Source organism: Balaenoptera physalus (genome assembly GCF_965194825.1).
Source record: "Balaenoptera physalus genome assembly, chromosome: 7".
In the NCBI taxonomy this organism is placed as follows: Eukaryota; Metazoa; Chordata; class Mammalia; order Artiodactyla; family Balaenopteridae; genus Balaenoptera; species Balaenoptera physalus.
Window position 1 is genome coordinate 112,893,753 of NC_138886.1, and position 25,930 is coordinate 112,919,682.

The 25,930-nt window shown below is 39.3% G+C and overlaps 1 protein-coding gene across 1 annotated transcript in view; it reads left to right on the forward strand.

Annotated features, from left to right (window-relative positions):
* ELP3 (elongator acetyltransferase complex subunit 3) overlaps positions 1-25,930 on the forward strand; it is a 101,692-nt gene that overhangs the window by 51,649 nt on the left and 24,113 nt on the right. Inside the window, exons 10-14 of the mRNA XM_082468977.1 lie at positions 4,340-4,533; positions 16,914-17,004; positions 19,308-19,373; positions 20,930-21,157; positions 22,093-22,174. Coding sequence (XP_082325103.1) covers positions 4,340-4,533; positions 16,914-17,004; positions 19,308-19,373; positions 20,930-21,157; positions 22,093-22,174 — 661 coding nt within the window. The remainder of the gene's footprint in view (positions 1-4,339; positions 4,534-16,913; positions 17,005-19,307; positions 19,374-20,929; positions 21,158-22,092; positions 22,175-25,930) is intronic.

The following is a 25,930-nucleotide window of genomic DNA, read 5'->3' on the forward strand; positions in this document are numbered from 1 at the left end:
AAACAAGACCTGACGCGGTTAAGTAACTGTTAGAGGCCATGGTGAGTCTCAGGTAGAAGCAGGCTCTTAGGAAGGCACCCTTTCTATTGCACCTTTCTGTGTTTCCTTTCTTAGGCCAAGGAAAGTCTGTTTTACGATGAATGACTATGCATGACCTGAATGATGCTGAAATCCTGGTCGGGTTGGATCTTACAGAAACAAAACTTCCGTTTTCAGTTATTTTTTATTTGTATCAACGGAATACATGCAAAATTTTAAAAGTCAAATTGTACTGTAAGGCCTACAATGAAAAACAGCAGTACCCTGCCTTCCTTTCCCTTGAGTGCCCCCATGTCATTTACAAACGCTTCAGTGTCCCTGCTTCCTCCAAATCCACTGCAGCTTGGCTTCTACTCACTCCCCGCTGCCCACCAACACACACACACACACACACACACACACACACACACACACTCTCTCTCTCTCTCTCTCTCTCTCTCTCTCTCTCTCAAACTATTCTCTCAAACATTGTAAAGTACTTGCTAATCTCCAAATCCAAAGGATACTTCTCGGCTGACATTTTATCCAATCTTAGCATCTGTTTTTGTTAAAGACTGTCTCCAGTTTTAAATTCTCACCTCCCTGGCTTTTGTGACTCTGCTGTCCCCTGGTTCCCTTTTTAACCTCTAGGACTATTTCTTTTCCGCTAGATCTTCTTTTTCTTCCCACCACTTAAATGTGGCTTCTGTCTTTTGCTCTCGTCTATATGCTTGTCTTTCTTCTGTTGTTCTAACTTCACCACTTACACTTCAGTGAATCTCATTTTCTCTCCAGCCTTAAGCCTTAGCTCTTAAGTCCAATTGCTGAATACTTTTCAACTAGCACCAGATGTCTTACGTGTACTTCGGACTTAACGTGTCCAATGTGGACATACTTCATTCCCCCAGTGGTCTCCTCATCTTCTGTTTCCTGTGATATTGGTGTTCCATCATCCACATACCCTCCCAAGCTAGACATTCAGTCATTCAGAAGGAAAGAGAGAATATGTGGAGCCAGACTGGGCCTAGTTTGAATCCTGGCCCCACCCGCCACTTGGTAGCAATCGGACTGCTTTGTTCCTCAGTTTCCTCATCTCTGAATGAGGCTGTTGTGAAGGTGGGCAGAGGTAATGCATGCAGCATGCTTAGAAGAATGCCTGGCACATAGCGAGTGCTCAGTACATCACTGCTGCTGCTGTTCCCTCTACCGTGGGTCTAATCTAACAGGAGGTCCTGTGTGTTACTCCCTCTGAATATCTTTCAGAGCTGTCGCCTCCTCTTCATCCCCACTGCCACAACTTCAGTTCATGCTTTTGTCAGCTCACTGCACAGGTAGACAGCTTCTTAGCTAAGTCCCACGGCCACCAGCCATGTTCCCTCCTAACGTATCATCCACATTGCCGCCAGAATGATGTTGATTAAATTAGTTTTTATCTTTAGAGTATAAAAGGTATTAATTAATAAAATTATTATTAACTAGTGTTTGAAAATCCAGTAAGTCCTAAAGGGGTCGTATCAAAACACAGTAGGCCTCCGCCACTTTCAACTGTTGTAGCCAGGCCAGGCCAGGGGAGGGGGGGGTGTCCCAGTATTTACCACCATGTTTCCTTCTTCTATGCTTGGATTCCTGTTTCCTGACTATCAGTAGAGAGATCCTCTTGTCTTACTGTTATCAATACAATAGTTAAAGAGTTAATTCTTTGAACTCCCATTCTCCCAATATTATTAGGCCACTATTTTAGTTATATGAGTAGTCAATGTTTTCATTACAGTTTTTACATAAATTTTTATTATTTCCATGGAGCCAAGTAATATACTATACTTACTTTCTTTTCTTAAATAACTTTTTGTTTTTCCTAGAGTTAACAGTAAAATTGTCTTATTTATTTGCTTGTTAGTTCTCTGAGTATCTGTAACCTTCAAGTGTGCCCATTAAGTGTTAAAGCCCCTCTCTAAGTTCCTTTTTAAGGCTGGAGACATAACTCCCGGAGGTCTAACCTTCCAGCTGCAAACTGGACTGACAGTTCTCTGTGCCTAGTTCCCAGGGGTCTTCCTTAGGGCTCCTCTTCTCCTCTCTGTAGGATCGGATCCTTTGTTTTTTTGGAAACCAAGTTAATCCTTTTTATTGGTTTATTCCTTTACTTTACTAAAACACATTCTCCAGCAGCTTTCTAAGAAAGGATTCATCATGGGAAGTAAGCCTTTTACATGCCCCAAAATGTCTCTATTCTAATACCTTCACACTTACAGAATTCTGTGAAATCATTTTCCCTCCTTTTTTTTTTTTTTTTTTTTTTTAAACTCATTATTGACCGGGGGATTTTTGCAGAAATTAATGCCTGTGGCCGGCAATTTTTATTTCGGCTGATCAAAATTAATTCTGTTATTGCACTAACACTTTGTGGGTTATTACATTCAATAGTTACACCTGACACACCTGTAAAGTCTTCTAATTTTCATGAAATGTTGTCTTCAATCCACTCCTCTGTAGAAGCAAAGGAGCATTCTCCAGCATCGTGAGTTTCATTTTCACTTTCCGTATCAGAATCAATCACTAAGGTTTTTTGTCTTTTTGTTGGTATAATACTCACGTCGTCTGAATCAGAACTATATTCTGAAGAACTGTCATTCCTGCTATTTCTGTTCCATGCTCGTTCCTGGGACTCTGGTGTGACTGAGCTGCCCTTTCATCCGTATCCCCCTTTGCAGATAGTTTGTTTACAGTTTTCCTCATTTGCAAAGTCATTTACCAATCTTCCATCCGTTTTCTGTCTTCCAAAAATTTATTGCCATCACTTATTCCCCGTCCTGTCTCCTCTGATGTTGTCTTTGTTCTTCTGGGTTTATGCTTTTTAAAAAATTATTTCCTGTTATTTCAGTGTGATTTTGGAAGGAAAGGAAAGAAACACATATTTTAATTCTCCATGTTTAACCGGAAGTCCAGCACCAATTCCATCTATCATCATTCTTATGAAAGGATTATATCAGCCCATATGTCCCCTAAATTTATTACACGAGTAACCAGAAGTACTTTACTGAAATCCTGTGTTCTAATATAGATGCAGACTAGGTAGAAAGTGACTTGCATACATACTCTTTGTGGATGGCTGTAGAATATTAAGGACCTCATGAATCTTTAATATATAAATGTTACAGGGAAAATTACATGCAATTACAGAAGAATATCCCTAAGAGCAAATGGTGCACAAAGATTATAGCATTTAAGACTGTGACAGAAATCAATGAGAGAGGTCGAAAACTCTATAGTTATATATTTCTTTGAAAACCAAGTTAAACAATGGAAAGCTCTGTAAGAATAACAGCACAAGATAAAAAAGCATTTTCACAGTTCACAAGATACAGTACTGCTGGCCGTTTAAATACTAACGCCAGGGTCGGGGTGAGAAGGAGCTGTATGAGTCCACCTTCATTCCTCTATCACGTGTCAAGTGAAATCAAGATAAGAGCAAATTAGCAGTGCAAAGTCATAGAAAGGAGAATGCCTGATGTCTCCTTTCTACATCCCAAGTAAAGAAATAAGGCAGCCAGCTGGGATGATACAGTGCAGGAAATTACTATGTCAAAATAGATGAATTAGATGTATCCCTCAGTGTCCAGATAACAAATGGACTGTGTGTATCCCGGGTTAGGAATGGTGCCAGTTGGCCTGAGGACAAAATAGTCATATCCAGGGGTCGGCATACTTTTTCTGCAAAGGGCCATATAGTAGACAGTTTAGGTTTTTCAGCCCAGATGATGATCTATGTCACAACTTTTAAAAGTTTAAACAATTAAATATATTCCATTATTAAAGGAGGATACAATCTGGAGGTGAAGGCAGGCATCAGATGAATTGTCAGTATGATGCGGCTAAGAAGGCAAGAATACAGAATTCCAAAAAACATTTTTAAGTGAAGCAACTTGTATTTGAAGGTCAGGAAGACCTCTCTGAAGAACTGGCATTCAAGCTAAGACCTGAAGATTAGCTAGATGAAGGAAAACTGATGAAATTTCCAGGCAGAGGAAATTGCCTTTGCAAAGACAGAAAAGCAAGGTGGGGAGGGTGGCATGCGGTGACACCACAGCAGTGGACCAGGGTTGTGTTGGTTGGCAAAGGCTTGGTCACCCAGCACACACATGTTTTGCTCCACTGAGGCTGTAAAAACAATGAATTTCTGTTCTGTCTACCTTCCCTCACTTGATGGGAAGGAAAGTCAGTCTGAGGACCATGTAGGTATGTGAGAGAAGCCAGCCCCAGATTGAAACTTCACTATGGGTAATCTCCATATAACTAATGGAGAAGTCATTTTCTCTATTCACAGGAGTTTTTTGAGAACCCTGCTTTTCGTCCTGATGGTTTGAAACTCTACCCTACCCTCGTGATTCGTGGAACTGGGCTTTATGAGCTGTGGAAATCGGGAAGATACAAGAGTTACTCTCCCAGTGACCTGATTGAATTGGTGGCCCGGATCCTTGCCCTCGTGCCTCCGTGGACTCGAGTGTACCGAGTGCAGAGGTAATGTGTTAATCTTTTATGCCAGAAATCATCAATGACGAGTCTTATCTGTTAACAGTTTCTAATGAGAAGAGTCTTACTGCAAATTGATGGGTTTGAATTTTTTTAAATTAAAAATGGGACACCTAGAATGCTGTCTGTAGATAGAGAGGACGGAAATGATAGGACAGCACGTCCAAGCCTCTTTGCCAGTACCACGTTTATTCACATGTTCATCTCTCCATTCACGAGCCAGGAGATGGAGGATGATGGGAAGTGGGCATGGTGTTTGGTTCCAGGAGCTTGTGATCTACATCAGCGTTTCCTTTTTCAGATCTGCTCCAACCCAGGTACTCTAGTGAGTGTGGGAGGAGGACGTGGAGCCATGTGTCTGTTATCCCTGTTCTAGAGCCTCTGAAGAGAAAAGAAAGAGTAGCAACAAGCATTCTTTACTGACATTAATGTAAATGTGGAGAAAGAGTGACATATTCCTGATAGTGTGAAGGAAATCATCTTAACTACTTTTCTAGAAGAAACTGAGATCTCATTTACAATTGTGGTCTTTTTTTAAAAAAAAAAATAGAAACATAACACTGAAGAAAAAATTTAGAAGCCATAAAGTTACCTATTTACCTACAATCCTGACAAAGCCATTCCTGTACTTCCTGGTCGTTAAGGCACATTTCCACCACCCTGCCGAAAACTGCCTGGATTCCAGTATTACCAGTACAAGGCCAAATGGGGATCGATAAATGCATGTCCAGTCAGCTGCTGTGACTAGTATTCCACTGAGCACGAAGACTGTGCTACTAATCACATAAAGCAGGACTATCAACTAAAGGAAAATTATCAAGGATATAAAATAATGGATTTCCTTAAAGGTCAAAGGATATTTACACCACATTTCTGGCACAGTGTATTTATTTCTCAAATTTTTAAAATTATTGGCCCAACTTAAGGACCTAAATTGCTTAATGATCTCTATTTTTTAAAATACAGGTAAAAATACTAAGGAGATAGTGACTAGAAAATCAGCCATCAAAATCATTTGCATTATCCTTCCTCTTCTCTTCCACCTTTCTGGAACAATTCAGTCCAAAAGACATTAGGAGGTGTGCTGAGCAACGCAGGCATCCACACGAGGGACATAGGGAGCCGCAGGGCCCAGAGCACGGGGAGAAGGGTGTTCTTGGGGAGGAGGTGGTGGTGTGGTTCAGGCTGCTGCAGCCCAGATGTGTGAGGAAGGCGTTCTCACTGAGGGCTGACCTGGCACCAGATGTCAGAGCTCAGCAGGGCAAGGAGGATGTGTCTGAGGGGTGTGGAGACGGGGACAGCAGCAAAGGGTCAGTAACTTGCAGGCGGTGGATCTAATAAGTAGATAATATTAAGGATAATGGGAGCTGGGTTTTCTGTTATCTGAAAAGGGAATGACAAATATGAAAAAGGAGGAAATTAGAATGTACCCCATGGTGTTTGGGAATAGGAGATACTGGTGTGAACTTGTGGTTTTCAGCATATTGGTAGAGATAGAAATAATTGTAAATGTAACAAACGATAACAAATATAATGGTGTGTGCACATGTCCTTTTCACAGTCTATTTAATGGCCATGATTTTTGCCGTTTTGTGCTGTTTGTTGGTGATTTCACTGCTTAAAATGGCCTCTAAGCATAGTACTGAAGTGTTGTGTAGTGTTCCTGAGTGCAGAAAGGCTATGCTGTGCCTTATGGAGAAAAGGCATGTGTTAGATTAGCTTCATTCAGACATGAGCTGTGAGCCATGAGCTTCATGTTAATGAATCATCTGTCTATTTATTGAGAGAGAGAGAGAGACACCTTAAACAGAAATACACATAAAACAAGGTCATGTTGATCAGCTGATGGAAATCCTGTGACCAGAGGCTCACAGGAAGCTGGGATGGAGTCTAGGATTAGACAATAGTAAAGTGCCAATGTTAGTTTCCTGATTTTGATGGTTGTATTACTGTTATGCAAGAGAATATCCTTGTTGTAGGAAATACTAAGAGTATTCTGGGGGTATTGGGACATCTTGTTCCCAATTTACTTTCAAATATTATACTTCAGGAATATAGTTATTTGTACCACACTTGGGAATTTTTCTGTGACTTTGAGATTGTTTCAAAAAATTAATACAATAGAAACAAAGATGCAATAAGTAATACTAATAACAACAAAAGAAAAATAGCATTTGCATTTAACTCACTGGGGCAACCAGGGAACAGTGAAGACACTACTTCCCAGCAGCAGAGCAAGGCAACAGATAACACAGAATAGATAGAAATTTCACAGCCATAGACACCATAGTTTTCCTACCAAGAGTAACAAGGCATAGATCACATGGGCAATCAGATGAAGAATTTGCATTCTCCCCATTCATTTTTAGCTTTAAATTTCTTACTGCTGTAACCAGCGAGTCAAAAGCAACAAAGACACTGCTATAACATTAAAAGCTTAATTTTATAGGCTTTATGAAATACCACTATGGGACATTATCCTGGCTTACCACCAGCTGAAAAAACAAGGATTTCGAGAAAACAGGAGCAGCAAATATAATCTCTATAGGAAAATTGTAAAGGGGTCATGACAGGAAGAATTAAGAATATGTATATTATACAACCAAAAGGGTGTACGAGGAGAAAGGCATGATATTATGGATAACGAACATGAGGCTGATTAAAGACACCTCCCCGTTCCCAGTTCTCCTGTCTCCCCATTGCAGCTCTCTGGAGAGCTGTCCTTGTTCACATAGTACGCTTAACACTTAATAACAATTTGGTAGCTGTGTTCTGGTAAAACAGCTTCATATCTCTGCATAATAACTTTATGCTCCATTTACTGATGTTTTTAAAGTTATATTCAGATATAGCTAGAACTTGGTATATCTAGACTTCTAGAAAGAAACTTGTATCGAGGGCTCAATGGTAAAATGTTGAAAAAGAAGTGCTAAGGAAAGTGTTAATGGGTAACTCAAGGTTTACATACAGATGTGTACAAGAGAAGGCTGAGTGTTTAGACAGTGTTCAGGGGCTGAGAAACCTTTTGAGTTGGGAAAAGAGAATCGCAGTGTTTCGTCTAGCTTCAGTTTTAAACTTTTAGAACGATTTTGAAAATGTAGAAAACTGATAGTGGTTTAGAAGTGCAGTTAAGTACCCTCACTCTATTAATTTGGAAGCAGTTGGTTATGTCTTGCTGGAAAGAAGCCATTGGCAAAGGAAAAAGCCTCCTCTTAGGGTGTTTAATCCAGGTGATTTTAATAATTATAGTTTATTTTTGTTTTAAATCATAGTAAAGGAAAATCGTGTGTGTCTTTTTGTTCTGTGCCTTTAGAAAATCTGGCTATCTCTATGTTGGTTCACCTAGTGACAGCTTCTACTAATTACAAGCAACTTGCTTAGTGTTGACTAGCTAATCTAAACTTATATACATGGAGGAGAAGATTTTAGGAATGATTTTTTTTTTTAATAAATTTATTTATTTATTTTGAGCTGTGTTGGGTCTTCGTTTCTGTGCGAAGGCTTTCTCTAGTTGCAGCGAACGGAGGCCACTCTTCATTGCGGTGCGCGGGCCTCTCACTATCGCAGCCTCTCTTGTTGCGGAGCACAGGCTCCAGATGCGCAGGCTCAGTAGTTGTGGCTCACGGGCCCAGTTGCTCCGCGGCATATAGGATCTTCCCAGACCAGGGCTCGAACCCGTGTCCCCTGCATTGGCAGGCAGATTCTCAACCACTGCGCCACCAGGGAAGGCCTAGGAATTATTTTCTAGACAGGCATCAGAAGGAAGGAGCAAAGGAAGGAAAGTGAGAGGGAAGATATTTCAAGTGAAAACACAATGTTTTACACTTGTCTTTTAAAAAAAAAAAATACTATAATTTACTATTAGATTACCTGATTTTTTTTTAATTGGCCATTTTCCCCACCCCACCCCCCTTTTTTTCTTAATTAATTTACACTTTAAATTTTATGACAGTTGAGTCAATACCATTTTACCGGGTGTTTTTATGAAGTAGCATCCCAATAGATTATTCTGTATTGCAGCCCTGAAGGGTGCAGTCAGTGATTAAATGTACAATTCTGTCCAGGCACATGATGGAGCCACATTAAACTGCTGCTGCCCACAGGCTATTTAACAGCTGTCTGCCTTGATGTGATTTTTTTAAATCACTGTGAAGCATTTGAATAGAATACCAATTTGCAGCCAAAAGATGCTTCTGAAGTGTGAGAAACTTCAGACCAAAAAAACTCTAGAGAGCACTTTGAAAGGCTTTTGATGAGCAAATTGCAAATATTAGTGCCTCTAAGCTTGAAATGTTACCTGTGAAATAGAAAAATGAATATTCTTGAATGTAATATCTCTTCAAGCCAAGAAAGTGAAACAAATTGAAAAGCCTAAAAATAATTTTAAGTCCCACCTAGATGGATGTAGCAAGTTCAGATGGTCAGCAATCTTACCTGGGTTTTGAACTCCTAGGAGTCTGTAACAGTGTCTATTTATATATTCCAAATTGCTTAATATACTACTTTGCACATAGAAGATGTTCCACATATATAGAACTCTCTCTCTTCATTTTTAGTGAAAAAAACTTTATCACTGAAAGTGGAGATTGCCACATTTCTATTCCCTAATGAGGAAAAACTCCTGTCTGGTACGCTCCAGGCATTTCACTGCCAAAGACCATTAAAGCCATATTGCATTTTGTAGTGACAGACATAAATTTAAGGACATTTATGAACTGTCAGCATCATTATAAAGCCCTGTGTTACCAGGTCCACACTGACTTGTGCTTTGGGGTAGTCAGTGCCAGCTTCAGGGACATGCGACCTCTGTAGTCTCATAGGACTTTAACTTGGCCTAATGCTCTGCTCTCACCGTCTTGAAATCATTAATAATTTTTTCAGAAGAGGCCCCCTGTTTTCATTTTGCACTAGTCTCCACAAATTATTAGCTAGCCCTGCTGGTAATTCTGTCTTTCTGTCATATAGTTCTGCATAACAACACCATATGATAAAACCTAGACCTTAAAGAGTTTACTTGTATTGAAAATTTTAGTGTCTTTTAAAAGTACCGGTTCACAAGAGATCACTGAGGAAATCAAAATACCTAGAAACAAATCACAATGAAAACACGAGGACCCAAAACCTATGGGATGCAGCAAAAGCAGTTCTAAGAGGGAAGTTCATAGCAATACAATCCTACCTCAAGAAACAAGAAACATCTCAAACAACCTAACCTTACACTTAAAGCAATTAGAGAAAGAAGAACAAAAAAACCCCAAAGTTAGCAGAAGGAAAGAAATCATAAAGATCAGATCAGAAATAAAAAGAAATGAAGGAAACGATAGCAAAGATCAGTAAAACTAAAAACTGGTTGTTTGAGAAGATAAACAAAATTGACAAACCATTAGCCAGACTCAAGAAAAAAAAGGGAGAAGTCTCAAATCAATAGAATTAGAAATGAAAAAGGAAAAGTAACAACTGACACTGCAGAAATACAAAGGATCATGAGAGATTACTACAAGCAACTATATGCCAATAAAATGGACAACCTGGAAGAAATGGACAAATTCTTGGAAAAGCACAACCTTCCAAGGCTGAACCAGGAAGAAAATATAAACAGACCAATCACAAGCACTGAAATTGAGACTGTGATTAAAAATCTTCAAACAGGCAAAAGCCCGGGACCAGATGGCTTCACAGGCGAATTCTGTCACACATTTAGAGAAGAGCTAACATCTCTCCTTCTCAAACTCTTCCAAAATATAGCAGAGGGAGGAACACTCTGAAACTCATTCTACGAGGCCACCGTCACCCTGATACCAAAACCAGACAAAGATGTCACAAAGAAAGAAAACTACAGGCCAATATCACTGATGAACATAGATGCAAAAATCCTCAACAGAATACTAGCAAACAGAATCCAGCAGCATGTTAAAAGGATCATACACCATGATCAAGTGGGGTTTATTGCAGGAATACAAGGATTCTTCAATATATGCAAATCAATGTGATAAACCATATTAACAAACTGAAGGAGAAAAACCATATGATCATCTCAATAGATGCAGAAAAAGCTTTTGACAGAATTCAACACCCATTTATGATAAAAACCCTCCAGAAAGTAGGCATAGAAGGAACTTACCTCAACATAATAAAGGCCATATATGACAAACCCACAGCCAACATCGTTCTCAGTGGTGAAAAACTGAAACCATTTCCTCTAAGATCAGGAACAAGACAAGGTTGTCCACTCTCACCACTGTTGTTCAACATAGTTTTGGAAGTTTTAGCCACAGCAATCAGAGAAGAAAAAAATAAAAGGAATGCAAATCGGAAAAGAAGTAAAGCTGTCACTGTTTGCAGATGACATGATAGTATGCATAGAGAATCCTAAAGATGCTACCAGAAAACTACTAGAGCTAATCAATGAATTTGGTAAAGTAGCAGGATACAAAATTAATGCACAGAAATCTCTTGCATTCCTATACACTAATGATGAAAAATCTGAAAGAGAAATTAAGGAAACACTCCCATTTACCATTGCAACAAAAAGAATAAAATACCTAGGAATAAACCCACCTAAGGAGACAAAAGACCTGTATGCAGAAAACTATAAGACACTGATGAAAGAAATTAAAGATGATATAAACAGATGGAGCGATATACCATGTTCTTGGATTGGAAGAATCAACATTGTGAAAATGACTATACTACCCAAAGCAATCTACAGATTCAGTGCAATCCCTGTCAAGATACCAAAGGCATTTTTCACAGAACTAGAACAAAAAATTTTACAATTTGTATGGAAACGCAAAAGACCCCGAATAGCCAAAGCAATTTTGAGAAAGAACGGAGCTGGAGGAATCAGGCTCCCAGACTTCAGACTACACTACAAAGCTACAGTAATCAAGACAGTATGGTACTGGCACAGAAACAGAAATATAGATCAATGGAACAGGATAGAAAGCCCAGAGATAAACCCACACACATATGGTCACTGTATCTGTGACAAAGGAGGCAAGAATATACAATAGAGAAAAGACAGCCTGTTCAATAAGTGGTGCTGGGAAAACCGGACAGCTACATGTAAAAGAATGAAATTAGAACACTCCCTAACACCATATACAAAAATAAACTCAAAATGGATTAAAGACCTAAATGTAAGGCCAGACACTATAAAACTCTTAGAGGAAAACATAGGCAGAACACTCTATGACATATAAATCACAACAAGATCCTTTTTGACCCACCTCCTAGAGTAATGGAAATAAGAACAAAAATAAACAAATGGGACCTAATGAAGCTTAAAAACTTTTGCACAGCGAAGGAAACCATAAACAAGGCGAAAAGACCACCCTCAGAATGGAAGAAAGTATTTGCAAATGAAGCAACTGACAAAGGATTAATCTCCAAAATATACAAGCACCTCATGTAGCTCAATATCAAAAAAACAACCCAATCCAAAAATGGGCAGAAGACCTAAATAGACATTTGTCCAAAGAAGATATACAGATTGCCAACAAACACATGAAAGGATGCTCAACATCACTAATCATTAGAGAAATGCAAATCAAAACTACAATGAGGTATCACCTCACACCAGTCAGAATGGCCATCATCGAAAAATCTACAAACAATAAATGCTGGAGAGGGTGTGAAGAAAAGGGAACCCTCTTGCACTGTTGGTGGGAATGTAAATTGATACAGCCACTATGGAGAACAGTATGGAAGTTCCTTAAAAAACTTAAAATAGAACTACCATACAACCCAACAATCCCACTACTGGGCATATACCCGGAGAAACCCATAATTCGAAAGAGTCATGTACCACAATGTTCATTGCAGCTCTATTTACAATAGCCAGGAGATGGAAGCAACCTAAGTGTCCATTGACAGATGAATGGATAAAGAAGATGTGGCACATATATACAGTGGAATATTACTCAGCCATAAAAATAAACGAAATTGAGTTATTTGTAGTGAGGTGGATGGACAGAGTGAAGTAAGTCAGAAAGAGAAAAATAAATACTGTATGCTAACACATATATATGGAGTCTTAAAAAAAAAATGATTCTGAAGAACCTAGGGGCAGGACAGGAATAAAGACGCAGACGTAGAGAATGGACTTGAGGGCATGGGGAGGGGGAAGGGTAAGCTGGAACGAAGTGAGAGAGTGGCATGGACTTATATATACTACCAAATGTAAAATAGATAGCTAGTGGGAAGCACTAACTTGGTGCTTTGTGACCACCTAGAAGGGTGGGATAGGGAGGGTGGGAGGGAGACGCAAGAGGGAAGAGATATAGGGATATATGTATATATATAGCTGATTCACTTTGTTATAAAGCAGAAACTAACACACCATTGTAAAGGAGTTATACTCCAATAAAAATGTTAAAAAAAAAAAAAAAAAGGACCAGTTCATTATTAAAAATATTTGTAGAGCCCATCTTTCTTTCCCTTCATCTCCCCTTCCCATCACCTCCGGAGGCAGTGCCACAGAGGTATTGACAGCAGCATGCCTGGCATCTGAAGAAATGGAGAGTAAGAGTAGTGAGTGCAGAGGTGGCAACGAGAGTAGTTGGGAGATTGGTTATATTGAGCAAATAAGTTGTTTGATTTAGCAAACAAATAAATATACTAAAGATAAGAGAGCCAGATTTCTCACTGTCCAAAGGGATTTACAGACATTGAAGGGTAGAAAGCTGAAAAGAACACTGAGGCGCTGGGTTAGAATTGTAATTATCAACATGATCTCACAGCTTTTAAAATTTATATATAGAAACAGTTATAATGTTTATGTATATGAATATATGAATATAAATATATATACACATATGTATATACATAATGTAAATTTCTTAGTTGTGTACACTGAAAGGGTCTAGAGGCAATGATACCTCAATAGTAATGAGCACAATGAGTGCTCAGACCTTGGTTTCTAAATACCACTCTCCACTAAAAGGAATCAGGGATGCTTGGATAAATGGCCAATTCTAGGGCTGGGGCAGCAAACATATAAGATCAACCTGGAACATCTTGTTGTTCCAGAAAGTAAAGAAATATTCAAACAATGGTGGGAACATGTCAGAAGGACCCCAAAGCCAGCCTAAGTGCATGCCCACTGACCAAATCTAATGTAAGCAACAAAATAAATAATGTTAATATCAGATTACAGCTCATTGAATAAAATAGAAATCTATGCATTTATAAATAAATGAATAAATAGAGAAGGGAACATTCTTAAAATACAAGCTCAACTAATAAATGCAGAAGGGATGGTAGAAATAGATAATCACCATTGTTGTCTATTCTACGGACGGTGATACAGAAGGAGTCATCGGTGGATGCTAGTCTGGTAGTTGGAGGGTTGGTGAGGAACAGGATATTGGCATGATGCAGTGGACTTGTTTCAGCTCTCATACTGTAACAAGTGTCCTTTCACCGTCCATTTAATACACATTTTTCACATTTTTACGCTTTTTGTTGATTTTGCTGTTTAAAATGGCCCCCACATGTAGTGCTGAGGTGCTATCTAGTGTTCTGTGTACAAGAAGGCTGTGATGTGTCTTACAAAGAAAATAAATGTGTTAGATAAGCTTCATTGCAGCATGAATTATAGTGCTATTGGCCACAAGTGCAATGTTACCAAATCAATTCTGTGTTAAATAAAGTGTTTTTAGCTGGAAACACACATAAAACAAGGTTACGTGTTGATCTGTTGGAGAAAATGGACTGAAGGCTCACAGGAACCTAACCCTGCATTTTCCATAGGAGCAGTGCTTCAGTATTCGCTAATTCAGTGTTCATAGCACATTATAGGACTTCACTGCCATGAAAAACAAGAATCAAATGTATCTCACGTAATGGGTACTGCCGAAACCGATAAGTGTCGTTTCAGGGGGGCTCCATGGAGCCCGGTCTTTTATGTCTCAGTGCAGAAAGAATTCAGCGAGAGTCAAAGTGATAGATAAGCAGTGATTTATTAGAATAGGACACTTGTGAGGCTTACAAGCAGGTGGGCAAGAAGGTGCCACGCCCTGAGAACTTAGTGGGCTACAGTTTTGTAATCAAAGGAAAAGTGGGGAGGGTGAAAAGACCACCTTCTTCCTCATTCTTGAGTAGACATCACGCATCCATCATCAGCTCCTCCTCCAGATTGGGCAGGGTAGTTTTCTTGTCCCTACATGGTCAAGCTAGGACTGTCATGGCACTATGGAAAAATTATTTCAGGTCTTTCACTTTGAAATGTCACCTTTCCATAAAGTACTGTTTTTTATGTGTGCAGAGAGCATGTCCTAGGGATCATTGACTTACTGAGCTCACTGGGCAGGATGTGGGTCTCACGTCACCATTGTTTTTATTGTTTTGGGGCTTGTCTCATGCTTCTGCTGCTTGGGTTTTGTTGCTAAGCAGGCCTGCTTGGCTTTGTGGTTAAGCAAACCTGCTTTTTTTTTTTTTTTTTTTAATTTATTTTTATTTATTTATGGCTGTGTTGGGTCTTCGTTTCTGTGCGAGGGCTTTCTCTAGTTGTGGCAAGCGGGGGCCACTCTTCATCGCGTTGCGCGGGCCTCTCACCATCGCGGCCTCTCTTGTTGCGGAGCACAGGCTCCAGACGCGCAGGCTCAGCAGTTGTGGCTCACGGGCCTAGTTGCTCCGTGGCATGTGGGATCCTCCCAGACCAGGGCTCGAACCTGTGTCCCCTGCACCGGCAGGCAGATTCTCAACCACTGCGCCACCAGGGAAGCTCCAAACCTGCTTTCTTGAATGACCATTAACTTACAGAGGTCTCCCATACTTTCTTCTTTACTTACAATCCCCTAGTGGGATTAACTATTTAATTGCCTAATTTGTCCCTTTACTTCGTCCCTATCACTAACAGTGGTTGCCATTGGTTTTATCAGATTAATTTCATATGACGTATAACAGCGTTCAAAATTTTACTTTGTTGTGAAACTATACACATGTATTTGTGAGTAATTTATAAAATATTTCAGGGTTAAAAGGGACATTTGGAAGACTAACTTTGGCTTATATAATATGAAATAGTAAAATATTTAAAACAGTTGTTTGTACATTTCTTGCTAAAATAAACTATACTTTTTAGTTCACTAGCCTTCTTTCAGTTTCATCTGCTTACTAATTTAAGATGAATTTGATTTTAAGAAATTATAGTTCCAAAGACAAAGTTTATTTTACTAGAAAGTATGAGTAAACCATATCTATTAACTAATCACTCTAAAATATGTTTTTTATGTTGCTCTCACTTTGAACTCCCTGGTATGTCTTTCTCTTAAAGAATTTTGGCTTATCAGTGCTTTATAGTTGCTTCCAGAGCCTGATAGATTTATTGTGTATAGTTTTTAATGCTAATCAATTGGCTTTTGATACTTTTTTGAGTGATTGGGGAGTATCTTATTAGAATCAAATGGATGAATTAGCTAATTGTATTTACTTAATGTTTGGAGGGATAAGTGAAAAGAGAAGGAAAAGACTCAAGCTGATTCAAAAGCAAAAATGAGAAGAAAAGATAAATGACGTATTCTTCAAGTCTTCTAAATCAACCAAATGTTAGACAAAAGAAATTGGGGATTTGTCTTTAAACTGGAGATGTGCTGAGCATATTCTTACTTTAAGTTTTTTTTTTTAAACTGTCTTGTCTTTAGATACTGATTTTTGTCTAGAAGGGATAGTGAGGGCTACTAAAATGAAACTCATAATTTCAACTTTTGATTGACGTTTCCTTGATGCCAGGCACTTTACACTATATTAATGCCAGGAAATAAATTTTATCTACTCTCATCTTTAGGCAAGTTCTTATTCTTCGAATGCAGGGTCACTTCTAATTTAGATTTTTAGGAAATGGGAAAAAATTTATTCTTTGAGACCAGTTGTCTAAGCCAGGCTTTCGCGCTTCCTGATTACTTGTCATTCAGCAACTGTATGGGAAAGTGTTTGTAAGCTATAAATCAGTGTGTTAATAATAATTTTTATTTCTCCTCTTAAAATGGATTTTGTAAAAAACAGTTTTATTTCTTGTTTTGTTTAGTACAGATGTCTGTCTCTTCAGCCAAAAATCATTACTAATGGTTATTGGACATTTGTTTTGTACTCTGTAATCTTATAAAGTGTTTTCATCAGATGTTTCTTACAAAAACCCTGAGTGATAGGTGAACATTGTAATTTCATAGATGGAAAAACTGGGAGGTAGAAAAGCTGTGAACCTTGCTTTCGGGTTAGAATATTTAACCTCTGCTTTCCTGGTAGGTTTTGAGGTGGGGAAGGGGTGGTTTTGTTTTGTTTTTGTTTTTTTTTTTTTTAAATATCCCTGCCTTACTGCTGTAGAGAATGACTTATATTTTGCAACAGCTGATGTTTTTCTCCTACAGAGATATTCCAATGCCCTTAGTCAGCTCAGGAGTAGAGCATGGTAACTTGAGAGAGCTGGCGTTTGCAAGAATGAAAGACCTTGGAATACAGGTAAGAGTCTGACCATAACTGTTGAGATCAAAGTAACCTGAGACACGAAAACCTGTGATACTATCACATTACAAACTTACAGGTTTGGTCAAAAAGCTTTCATGTATTGAAGCCATTCTTACCGTATAACACGTTGAAATTGAAGCTAGTGGTTGCAAAGTCTGCATCCTATCCCCTACACCCCTCTGCTTTCTTCTAAAAGAGCGTAGGTTTGTCAGTTTAATGGTGGTTTTTTCTGCCTTCTCAGATTGCCAACTATGTGTTCAACTCCTTTTTAAAAAAAACTTTTTTTTTTTTTGAAGTATTGTGTGTTCGATTCTTGACTAGTGGTTAGAGAAGAATACAACATTTGAAGAAACAAGGCTTACATGCTGAAATAATTAGCAATGTTATTGCCCAGATATACCAGTCTCCCTTGTCCTGCCCCACCCCCATGTCTATTCACTCACTCATTTATTTCACAAATATTTACTAAGCACCTCCTTTCTGCTTTCCCTGAAAGAGCCCAGGAATCTGCAATTTGACAGTCTCTGTAGATGATTCTGAAATCAAGATAAGGTTTGAAACTCAGTGCCCTAGGAGCTATTTCTCAGAGCTGCTAAAGAGAAAAGGCCAGGAGGGTGTCTAGGCCTGAGCACTGATTCCTGGCCTCTGCCTTCAAAGATTCTCATTCACTCCATCTGGGATGGAGCTGTGGGAGGTTCTCACGCACCGTGCAAACATGGACCACACTTCGAAAGACGTCGTTGAGAGGACTGCATATCGTGTTTGTGGACCTACCCAGAACATTTTGTTCTCTGTCGATATATTATGGAGAAAATTTTTCAGAAAATTGTTTGTCCCTAGGAGAGTTTGTGAACATTATGGCTTATTCTACCCTCCCCCCCGCCAAAAAGAGAAATTTCAGTCCTAGAAAAACAGCAAATGTCTGTACAGTAGTGAATAGCCCCAAACACGAGTGTGCGCCTGCTCAGCTTCCCAGCCCCTCCTCCTCCTGCGGATACCGCTGCCGGAGTGCCCCCTGGCCTGCTGAGCCTGCTCACCTCGTCAACCGGCCACTGTTTTTAACCCTGTACCCCTCCTAAACCGTGATAGCCCCTCGTAAGGTAAGCTGGGATTGAGTCTAAAGACTGGCATTCAGTCACACCAAAAGACGTCTAGTTCACACAGGCAGTGTCTTTACTAGAAAATAAGCCCACACCAATCTCTGCCTTAAAAAGCATTCCCCTCCCCTCCAAAAAAAAGAAAAAAAGCATGCAAGTGTTCATTAAGAGCATGTAATATGGGTTCCCGGGGCATGGAAATAGCTTAGTTCTTATAGAACTGAATAATGAGCTCTTATTGTTCTCATGGAATCCCATCCATATATCTACTCAATATACTATTAGTAGTATAGCTGCATGACATCATCAGATTTCCTATGGCGATCTTTTCTCACTGATGGAAAATGTTAGAATCCTGGAAATAATTTTTACAGTTCTATAGGGGAAAATATACCATAGGGCATATAATAGTTACTGTAATTATAAATGTCAGGCTGTGTAACCTGCACACTGGGTTGTGGAATAGAAGCAAGAGTTACATCACATAGCTTGGCCGTGCAGACCAGGCACTGCTTCCGTATCATCCACAGGCAGCTTTGTGCTTCCCAGGGATGATGCTCAAAGAGCCAATCTGCGACCATGGTTCAGATTGTATAATAAATAGCTCAAGGTTCTTTCTTTCCATTCTTCTTCCTTCCCTTCCTTCCTCCCTCCCTCCCATCCTTTCTTCCACAGAGCCCTTCTCTGCAAAAAAACAGCAGTCTTAGCTTCCCTCTTTCTGACATTCCTAAAATGATACGAGTATGGTGATGCTAAAAATGTTAACTGCCATAAAATGGTGAAGGTTTTAAAAAATTAGGAACTCAGTTCTTACTCTTCAGTAGACATAGTTTTGGATTACAGTTTCAGATACAGTTATATCCTCTGGATTTTCAGATTTTAGAATGTATGTTCTTTACTTTCAGTATTATATATTGATCTCCTTTGGATTCTAAACTTATTTTAAAAGCGATACTGTACCAACTTCATGTATTTCTAGTTTGTTTTTCCCTATTCTCAGGTTTATTAAAGATGGCTTCATTTTTAATTCATTTCTTTTATCTCAAGGTAAATTATGTCCAAACTTAATTTTGAGCCCAGGATTTGGTGGAGAAGTTTCAATAAAAATTGAATTAGTTACCCGTTTTATATTTGCCCCCCTTCCCACTTTTTTTTCTTTCTTTCTTTTCTTTCTTTCTTTCCTTTCTTTTTTCTTGGCAGTGTCGAGATGTGAGAACCAGAGAGGTTGGAATCCAAGAAATTCATCACAAAGTGCGTCCATACCAGGTTAGTTTCTTCATTTTATAGAGAGATTGGGTCCTGTTCATTAATCTTTGTCAAGCTTGGGCCTACACCTGCTTACCAGTAGGACCAAACCCTAGAAGTTAATGAGTAAACTAAGAGCAAAGGGTAACTGAGAATGAGGTCAAGCCAGGAAAGCCAGATACGAGGGTGGCTCAACTCTAGAAGAGCCAGGTTAGGAAAGCCAAGTTTGAACATTGTAGATCAGCACTGTCCAGTAGAACTTTCCGTAGTGTTGGAAATGTTCTATAATCTGTGCCATCTAATAGGATATCAGCTACCAGTCACATGTGACTTGAAATGTGGCTAGTGCAAAGAAGAACTTAGTTTTTAATTTTATTTAATTTCAAGTAATTCAAATGTAAATAGCCAAATGTGACTAGTGGCTGAGTGTCATGTGCTTATCTCTGTGTGCAACTGTTAAATTATTGCCTCTTGGTGGTAATCAAGCAAATAGATCAGCCATATCAACTGGGGTTCCATACAACGTGTTTGTGATGAATTAACTTCTCTCCTAGAATGACATCGTGTTAGCTGTTTGCCAGATTTTCTGTGGGGGTTAGCTGTCGTGTGGGAGCCCATTTGAGAAAGGCTAGAGTAGATCTGCATTGATATTTCCGTTCTCAAAATGAATTGTTTACTTGATTGACATTTTTCACATTTTGGACCTTTTGAGGAAAAAAGTAGACCCAAGCATAGTTACTCATTTTGCCAAATTCTTGTGCAATCCAGTTATTCAGCAAACATTAAGTTGAGGAGGAATGTCAGTATTAGTCTGTTTATTCACCTCACTGTGGGTCCAGTCCGCCCATTTTCAGAGTGTATCTGGGTGTGACCCTGCCCACATATGTAGCTTTCTCTGCATGCATTTTGCTTATATTTATGCAAAGTACAAGGGACACTTGAGCAGGAAGCAAGAATCAAAAGCCCATGTAGATTGCTAACACAAAAGCTTCCCCAAAAGCCCCTCTCCGGCGATTGGATTTTCTTTAACATGTTAATCTCATAACTAGGCATACTATTTGAAAGGTCCTGTGGGATGCTTTTTAAAAAAATTCCATCAAGGAATAAGTAACCAATAACACATTTTTCCCCTAGAAGCAGGTTTTGGTGGAGGAGGTAAGGACTAGGAGAGAACACCATTGAGTACCTGACAGTCCTGGGGCCTCAGGGTGCGCCCAAGCGCTGCACACGTGACATAATGTATAATCTTACCTTAGGGACTCTTCATGGAGGATCAGATTTAAATGCACGGAAGCATTTACTGCGCCAAACTCTGTAAGAATCACAAAGTTAATGAGGTGCAAATATTTATGAAGTTGTAAAAACTGGTTTCCTCTTATATAGTCCACGAACAAGTCATGAACTCTCGTTCAGTGCTATTGAGAGGAGACAAGTAAAAAGAAACATAATTTGTGGTTGTTTATTCTTTATCCCTAATCGTGGATATTAGTCTAAATAAACATATATAATCATAGAAATGCGCTTTGTTCTCTAATTTAAAAAAAAAAAAAGTTTTTGCGTGGCTTTTTATGAAACAGGTTGAATTGGTAAGAAGAGATTATGTTGCAAATGGTGGCTGGGAGACGTTCTTATCCTATGAAGACCCCGATCAAGACATTTTGATTGGCCTCCTGAGATTACGGAAGTGCTCAGAGGAGACATTCCGTTTCGAATTGGTCGGGGGGGTGTCCATAGTCCGAGAGCTGCATGTGTATGGAAGTGTCGTCCCCGTCAGCAGTCGGGATCCCACTAAATTTCAGCATCAGGTATCCTGTATTCCATTTCTATTTGACTATGATTAAGAAATTGCTCAAAGGAGGAAAAGAGAAAAGAACGGGGCAAGGGTGGGAGCAGAGGAAAAGGAGAGGGGAAATTCGGGAAGTGTAGAAACAGAGGAACCAGTATAATACTAGAGTTGTTCAGAGATGTTTTCTCTTTAAATTGCTCCCCTTTGGGTGTGAGGGAGGGAGGGGGAGGGAGAGACAAATTGAGACTCAGTCAAGTGGAATATAATAATAGACTGAACCATATGAAATTGCTATTTTTGAAAGTCAGAAATGGTCTAATACTGGCAATTTCGTATGATTCAACTATTTTGGGATTGAAGGAGATGATTATTTGAAAGAAAGCACTTATGAAATGTTAAAGCACTTCGTAAAGACAAGCAAGCTATGTGATATATATAGTGGAACACTATTCCACTCCCCCAAACAACCTAAATAAATAACTCACTTTTTTAAATTTCAGGAGAATAGGTTAAAACTGTTAATGGTGGATGTAGCATAAACCCCCATATTGGTGATTTAAGAATATTGCCTGGTTTCAAAAAGCTTTTTAGAAATTGAAGGGGTGACTAATAATACAAGAGTACATGCCCCAGACTTTCATCACCTGGAGATTGCCTAGAACTTGTTTAAAAAGAGACAAGTTGAGAGGCAATTACCCCCTTGCTGTGACCAGATTACATCATCCACAGAATACCTTTTGATGGCTTTTGTTGCAGAGTTATTCCTAGTCTGCTACAGTGTGCTTTTGGTATAATTGAATAGTGAAACTTTTCCTTACACCCGTAAATGGTTTTTTGTCACTCTTATTTTAAAAGAGTTTAGCAGCTACGAAATATTACCCTTCTTGTTTTATGGACCCCTCTTAATGACTTCTTCCCTTCTTAATTCCCTAACCCCTCCATTGCCTCTTACAGGGATTTGGCATGCTACTAATGGAGGAAGCAGAAAGAATAGCTAGAGAAGAACATGGATCTGGGAAGATAGCTGTTATATCAGGTAACTGGGGGAGGGCAGAGTTCATGATTTGTTCACATTTTTAACTTGGTTCCACAATGAAAAGCACCTCAGGCCTCTCTTGCCCCCATTTATGATTATTATGTTCAAAATTGCGCAGAGCCAAATAGGGAAAGACTGGTGCTCAAGCACAAAGAAACTTCCTGTAAGCAGTTTGGCGGAATAGAGCTTGCAGAAGCTCTCCATCTCTTGAGTGGCAAGGCCAGTAATCTATATCCTGTCTTCCTCGTGGTGTGTCACACTGGTCTCCTGTGCTTTGTGCCCAGTTACTCTGTCTGGGAAAAATGAAATTTGATGATATGGATCTAAGAAAATCATAAGTCAGTGTGGAGATTTGTCAGTATCATTCTGGAAATTAAAATAGAACCTACTTGCCAGTATAAGATGTTTAAAGGCAGAGTTCCTTGCTCCTTAAAAATTGTTTTCAATGACTTTGTTCCTGGGGAACAGATTTCCCCTGTTTGGAAGCTTTCCCCTTACCTTGCCTAGGACATCAGATAAGTGGAGAAGTGGGCGTGTAAAGGAAGGCCTGCTGTAAGTGGAGCAAGAAATAACGCATATGCACCCTTTCACTCATACTCTAGAGTGTCATATCCTCACAAACTTTGCTATTCTCAATAAGAAGCTAACATGGTGAAAGCCATGATCAAGATTCAGGTTATTTTCCCTGCAGAATTTGTTTTCCCATTAGACTATGGCATTATTAAATGAAAGTTGAAACGACACTTTTTTTAAAAAAAATCAGTAAGTTGTTGCCAATCAATAAATCAGTACCTTTCCCCAGATTTCAATGATTCCAAATACGGAAATGTAATGACCCAGGCTCACTTAATCGATTATTCAGTCTGGCTATGGTTTTTGGCATTATCCAGACAGATAATAAAGCATTTTTTAACATGGCTAGCTCTCTCTATGTTTCTGTGTTATCTTTAATATTCTTTTAATTGAAGTACAGTTGATTTACAATGTTGTACTAATTTCTGCTGTACAGCAAAGTGACTCAGTTATACACATATATACATTCTTTTTTATATTCTTTTCCATTATGGTTTATTCCAGGAGATTGGATATAGTTACCTGTGATATACAGTAGGACCTTGTTGTTTATCCATTCTGAATGTAACAGTTTGTATCTACTAACCCCAAACTCCCAGACCATCCCTCTCCTTCCCGCTCCCCCTCCCCCCTGGGCAACCACAGTCTGTTCTCTGTTTTTTCTGTGTTATCTTTAATCACACTAAAGAAGTAGGAACTAAATGAGGCTCACCTGACTGGTGCCGATATTTGTAATAAAAAAATGTTTACTTCTTGATTGTTTAGCCTGTGGTTGATCAGAAGTCAACCTTTCCTGGTACCAGGAAAGGGCCAGACCGACTCAGAACTCTTTGTACATGTGCACCTGTGGATTACCCAAAATTTCAGTGGCCTCCTTTGCCAGTGCACTGTCAGTGTTTTCAGTACAGTACTTCCCAAGCGTTAATGTGCTTGTGAATCATCTGGAGATCTTGTTAAAATGCAGATTCTGACTCATTAGGTCTGGGGTGGGGCCTGAAAGCCTAGATTTCTAACCAGCACCCAGTGATAACCTATACTGATTGTCTTCAGACCATACTTTGAGTAGCAAGGTTTTAGTATTCTCTTCCAAATGTAGTATTCTCTTTCAAATCACTAAGGTAAAGATATTCTCTGTGACCCTGGCAGTGCCTGCATTCCCAAAGTCTGATATGCAATCAAGTGATTTTCTGGTATCTGTGGGAACTTGATCAGTTTTAAAACTGAAGGGCATCTGTATTCTTTTTTTTTTTGGCTGTGTTGGGTGTTCATTGCTGCGCGCGGGCTTTCTCTAGTTGCGGTGAGAGGGGCTACTCTGTTGCAGTGTGCGGGCTTCTCACTGCGGTGGCTTCTTTTGTTGCGGACTATGGGCTCTAGGCGCGAGGGCTTCAGTAGATGTGGCGCGCGGGCTCAGTAGTTGTGGCTCATGGGCTCTAGAGCGCAGGCTCAGTAGTTGGGTGCACGGGCTTAGTTGCTCTGCAGTGTGTGGGATCTTCCCGGACCAGGGCTCGAAGCCATGTCCCCTGCATTGGCAGACGGATTCTTAACCACGGCGCCACTAGGGAAGTCCCAGGGCATCTGTATTCTTTCACTTCTCCATTATATTTAATTTGCCTTCATGATATCTGTCTCTTTTTAGAAATGTTACATGCGGAGAGGGGCGTCTGACTTGCCCGAGGTCACATTCAGTTGCCTGTAAGAGCCTCAGTTTCTGCTTTTTGAGCAGTGTCTTTCTACGTGGAAATCAGCATCTGTCCTCTTTCTAGCTTTTTGTTATACTCTAAATAATAGCTCAATTTCAGATCATCTGCTTGTAGAACTTTTAAAATAACAAGAAGAGACTTGCTAAAAATAACAGGGAAGAACCTTTCTGCTTATTAGTTGTCACAGTAAGACTACTCGGTTTCTGTACAGGGGTTTCTCTTGGCCAGAGGGTTTCTACAGGAGCAGCCCTGGAATGCATTCTTGGCGCTCAAGGGAGTTCTGTGTTACTTCCTGTCTCTCTGGTCTGTGAGCCTCCCCACCACTGCTCTCTGCTGGGGAAACCAGCTAGGGCCTTGACTTGCTGTTTGACTGACGATCTGATCACTCTTCAAATGAAAACACCAAGAACATTTACTCTGTGTGTGATGCATTTTATTTCTCTAATTTAATAATATATTACTGTTCTATTTAAGTTTCTGAATCAGACATCTGAGGTGTCCATTATTCAGAACTTCAAGGAGGGCAGATTTAAAGTGTTTTTTATCATGTGTTTTTTGGTTGGTTTTTTTCTTCCATATTTGTTCAGTTGACTTTGGTCTTTCTGATTTAAGTACAATGCTGTGTGTGTGTGTGTGTGTGTTTAATTGTTTTTTGTAAAAAGTGAATTATTCTCCATAGGTTGATCCTTAGAATGCAAATCTCCTTGTGATAGTACTGGTGCTTGTGTGCTGCATTTATTCACAAGACTTCATTAGATGTGGTGTGTAAGAAGAGACACTTGGACGGGGGTGTTAGGATTCTATTCCTGCATTGACAGTAGCTCTCCTTGTGATCTTGAATAATATTGCTTGATCTCCGTGGACCTTTATTTCTTTACTAAAAATAAGTGGGTTAGGTTATCTTTTACAGTTCTAACAGTCTAGAATTCTGCCCCTTAATATCTTCATTTCTTTTAGTTCTCAACAAGACCAACTGTGTTGTACTGATTACATATGAAGTAGATTCTTTTCTAAAACCATATTAAGAGACCCTTTAATTTCATTAGTAATTGATCTCAGTCTCATTTAGTTTGGGGTATTTGATGATAAAGTTTCCCGTAGGTAGCTAATCCTAGCCATGATTTGTGGAGGCATGTCCTTTTCTGTCCCAAGTAGTGATATTTCATGACCCGTGTCCTACTTTTTTTTTCCTGACCTTGTCCTTGATTTGTAAATCCATCTTTGTTCTGGTCTGTAGGCTTTTGCATAACTCATACACAGTGGTGGCCTAGGTATTCTGTCCTGGCATAACTAGTAGCTTGAGTAAAGGGAGAGACAGATCATTTATCATTCTGGTTTCTGTGACTGTAAGAGGAATGCATTTATGTAGAATTTTTTTTTTAAATTACATCCTGATTCATTGTGATTTCCCTTCATCTTGCCAGCAGATTTTCTCTGTTTTCTTGGATTTATAATCTTTGATACTGCCTCTAGACAATATTAT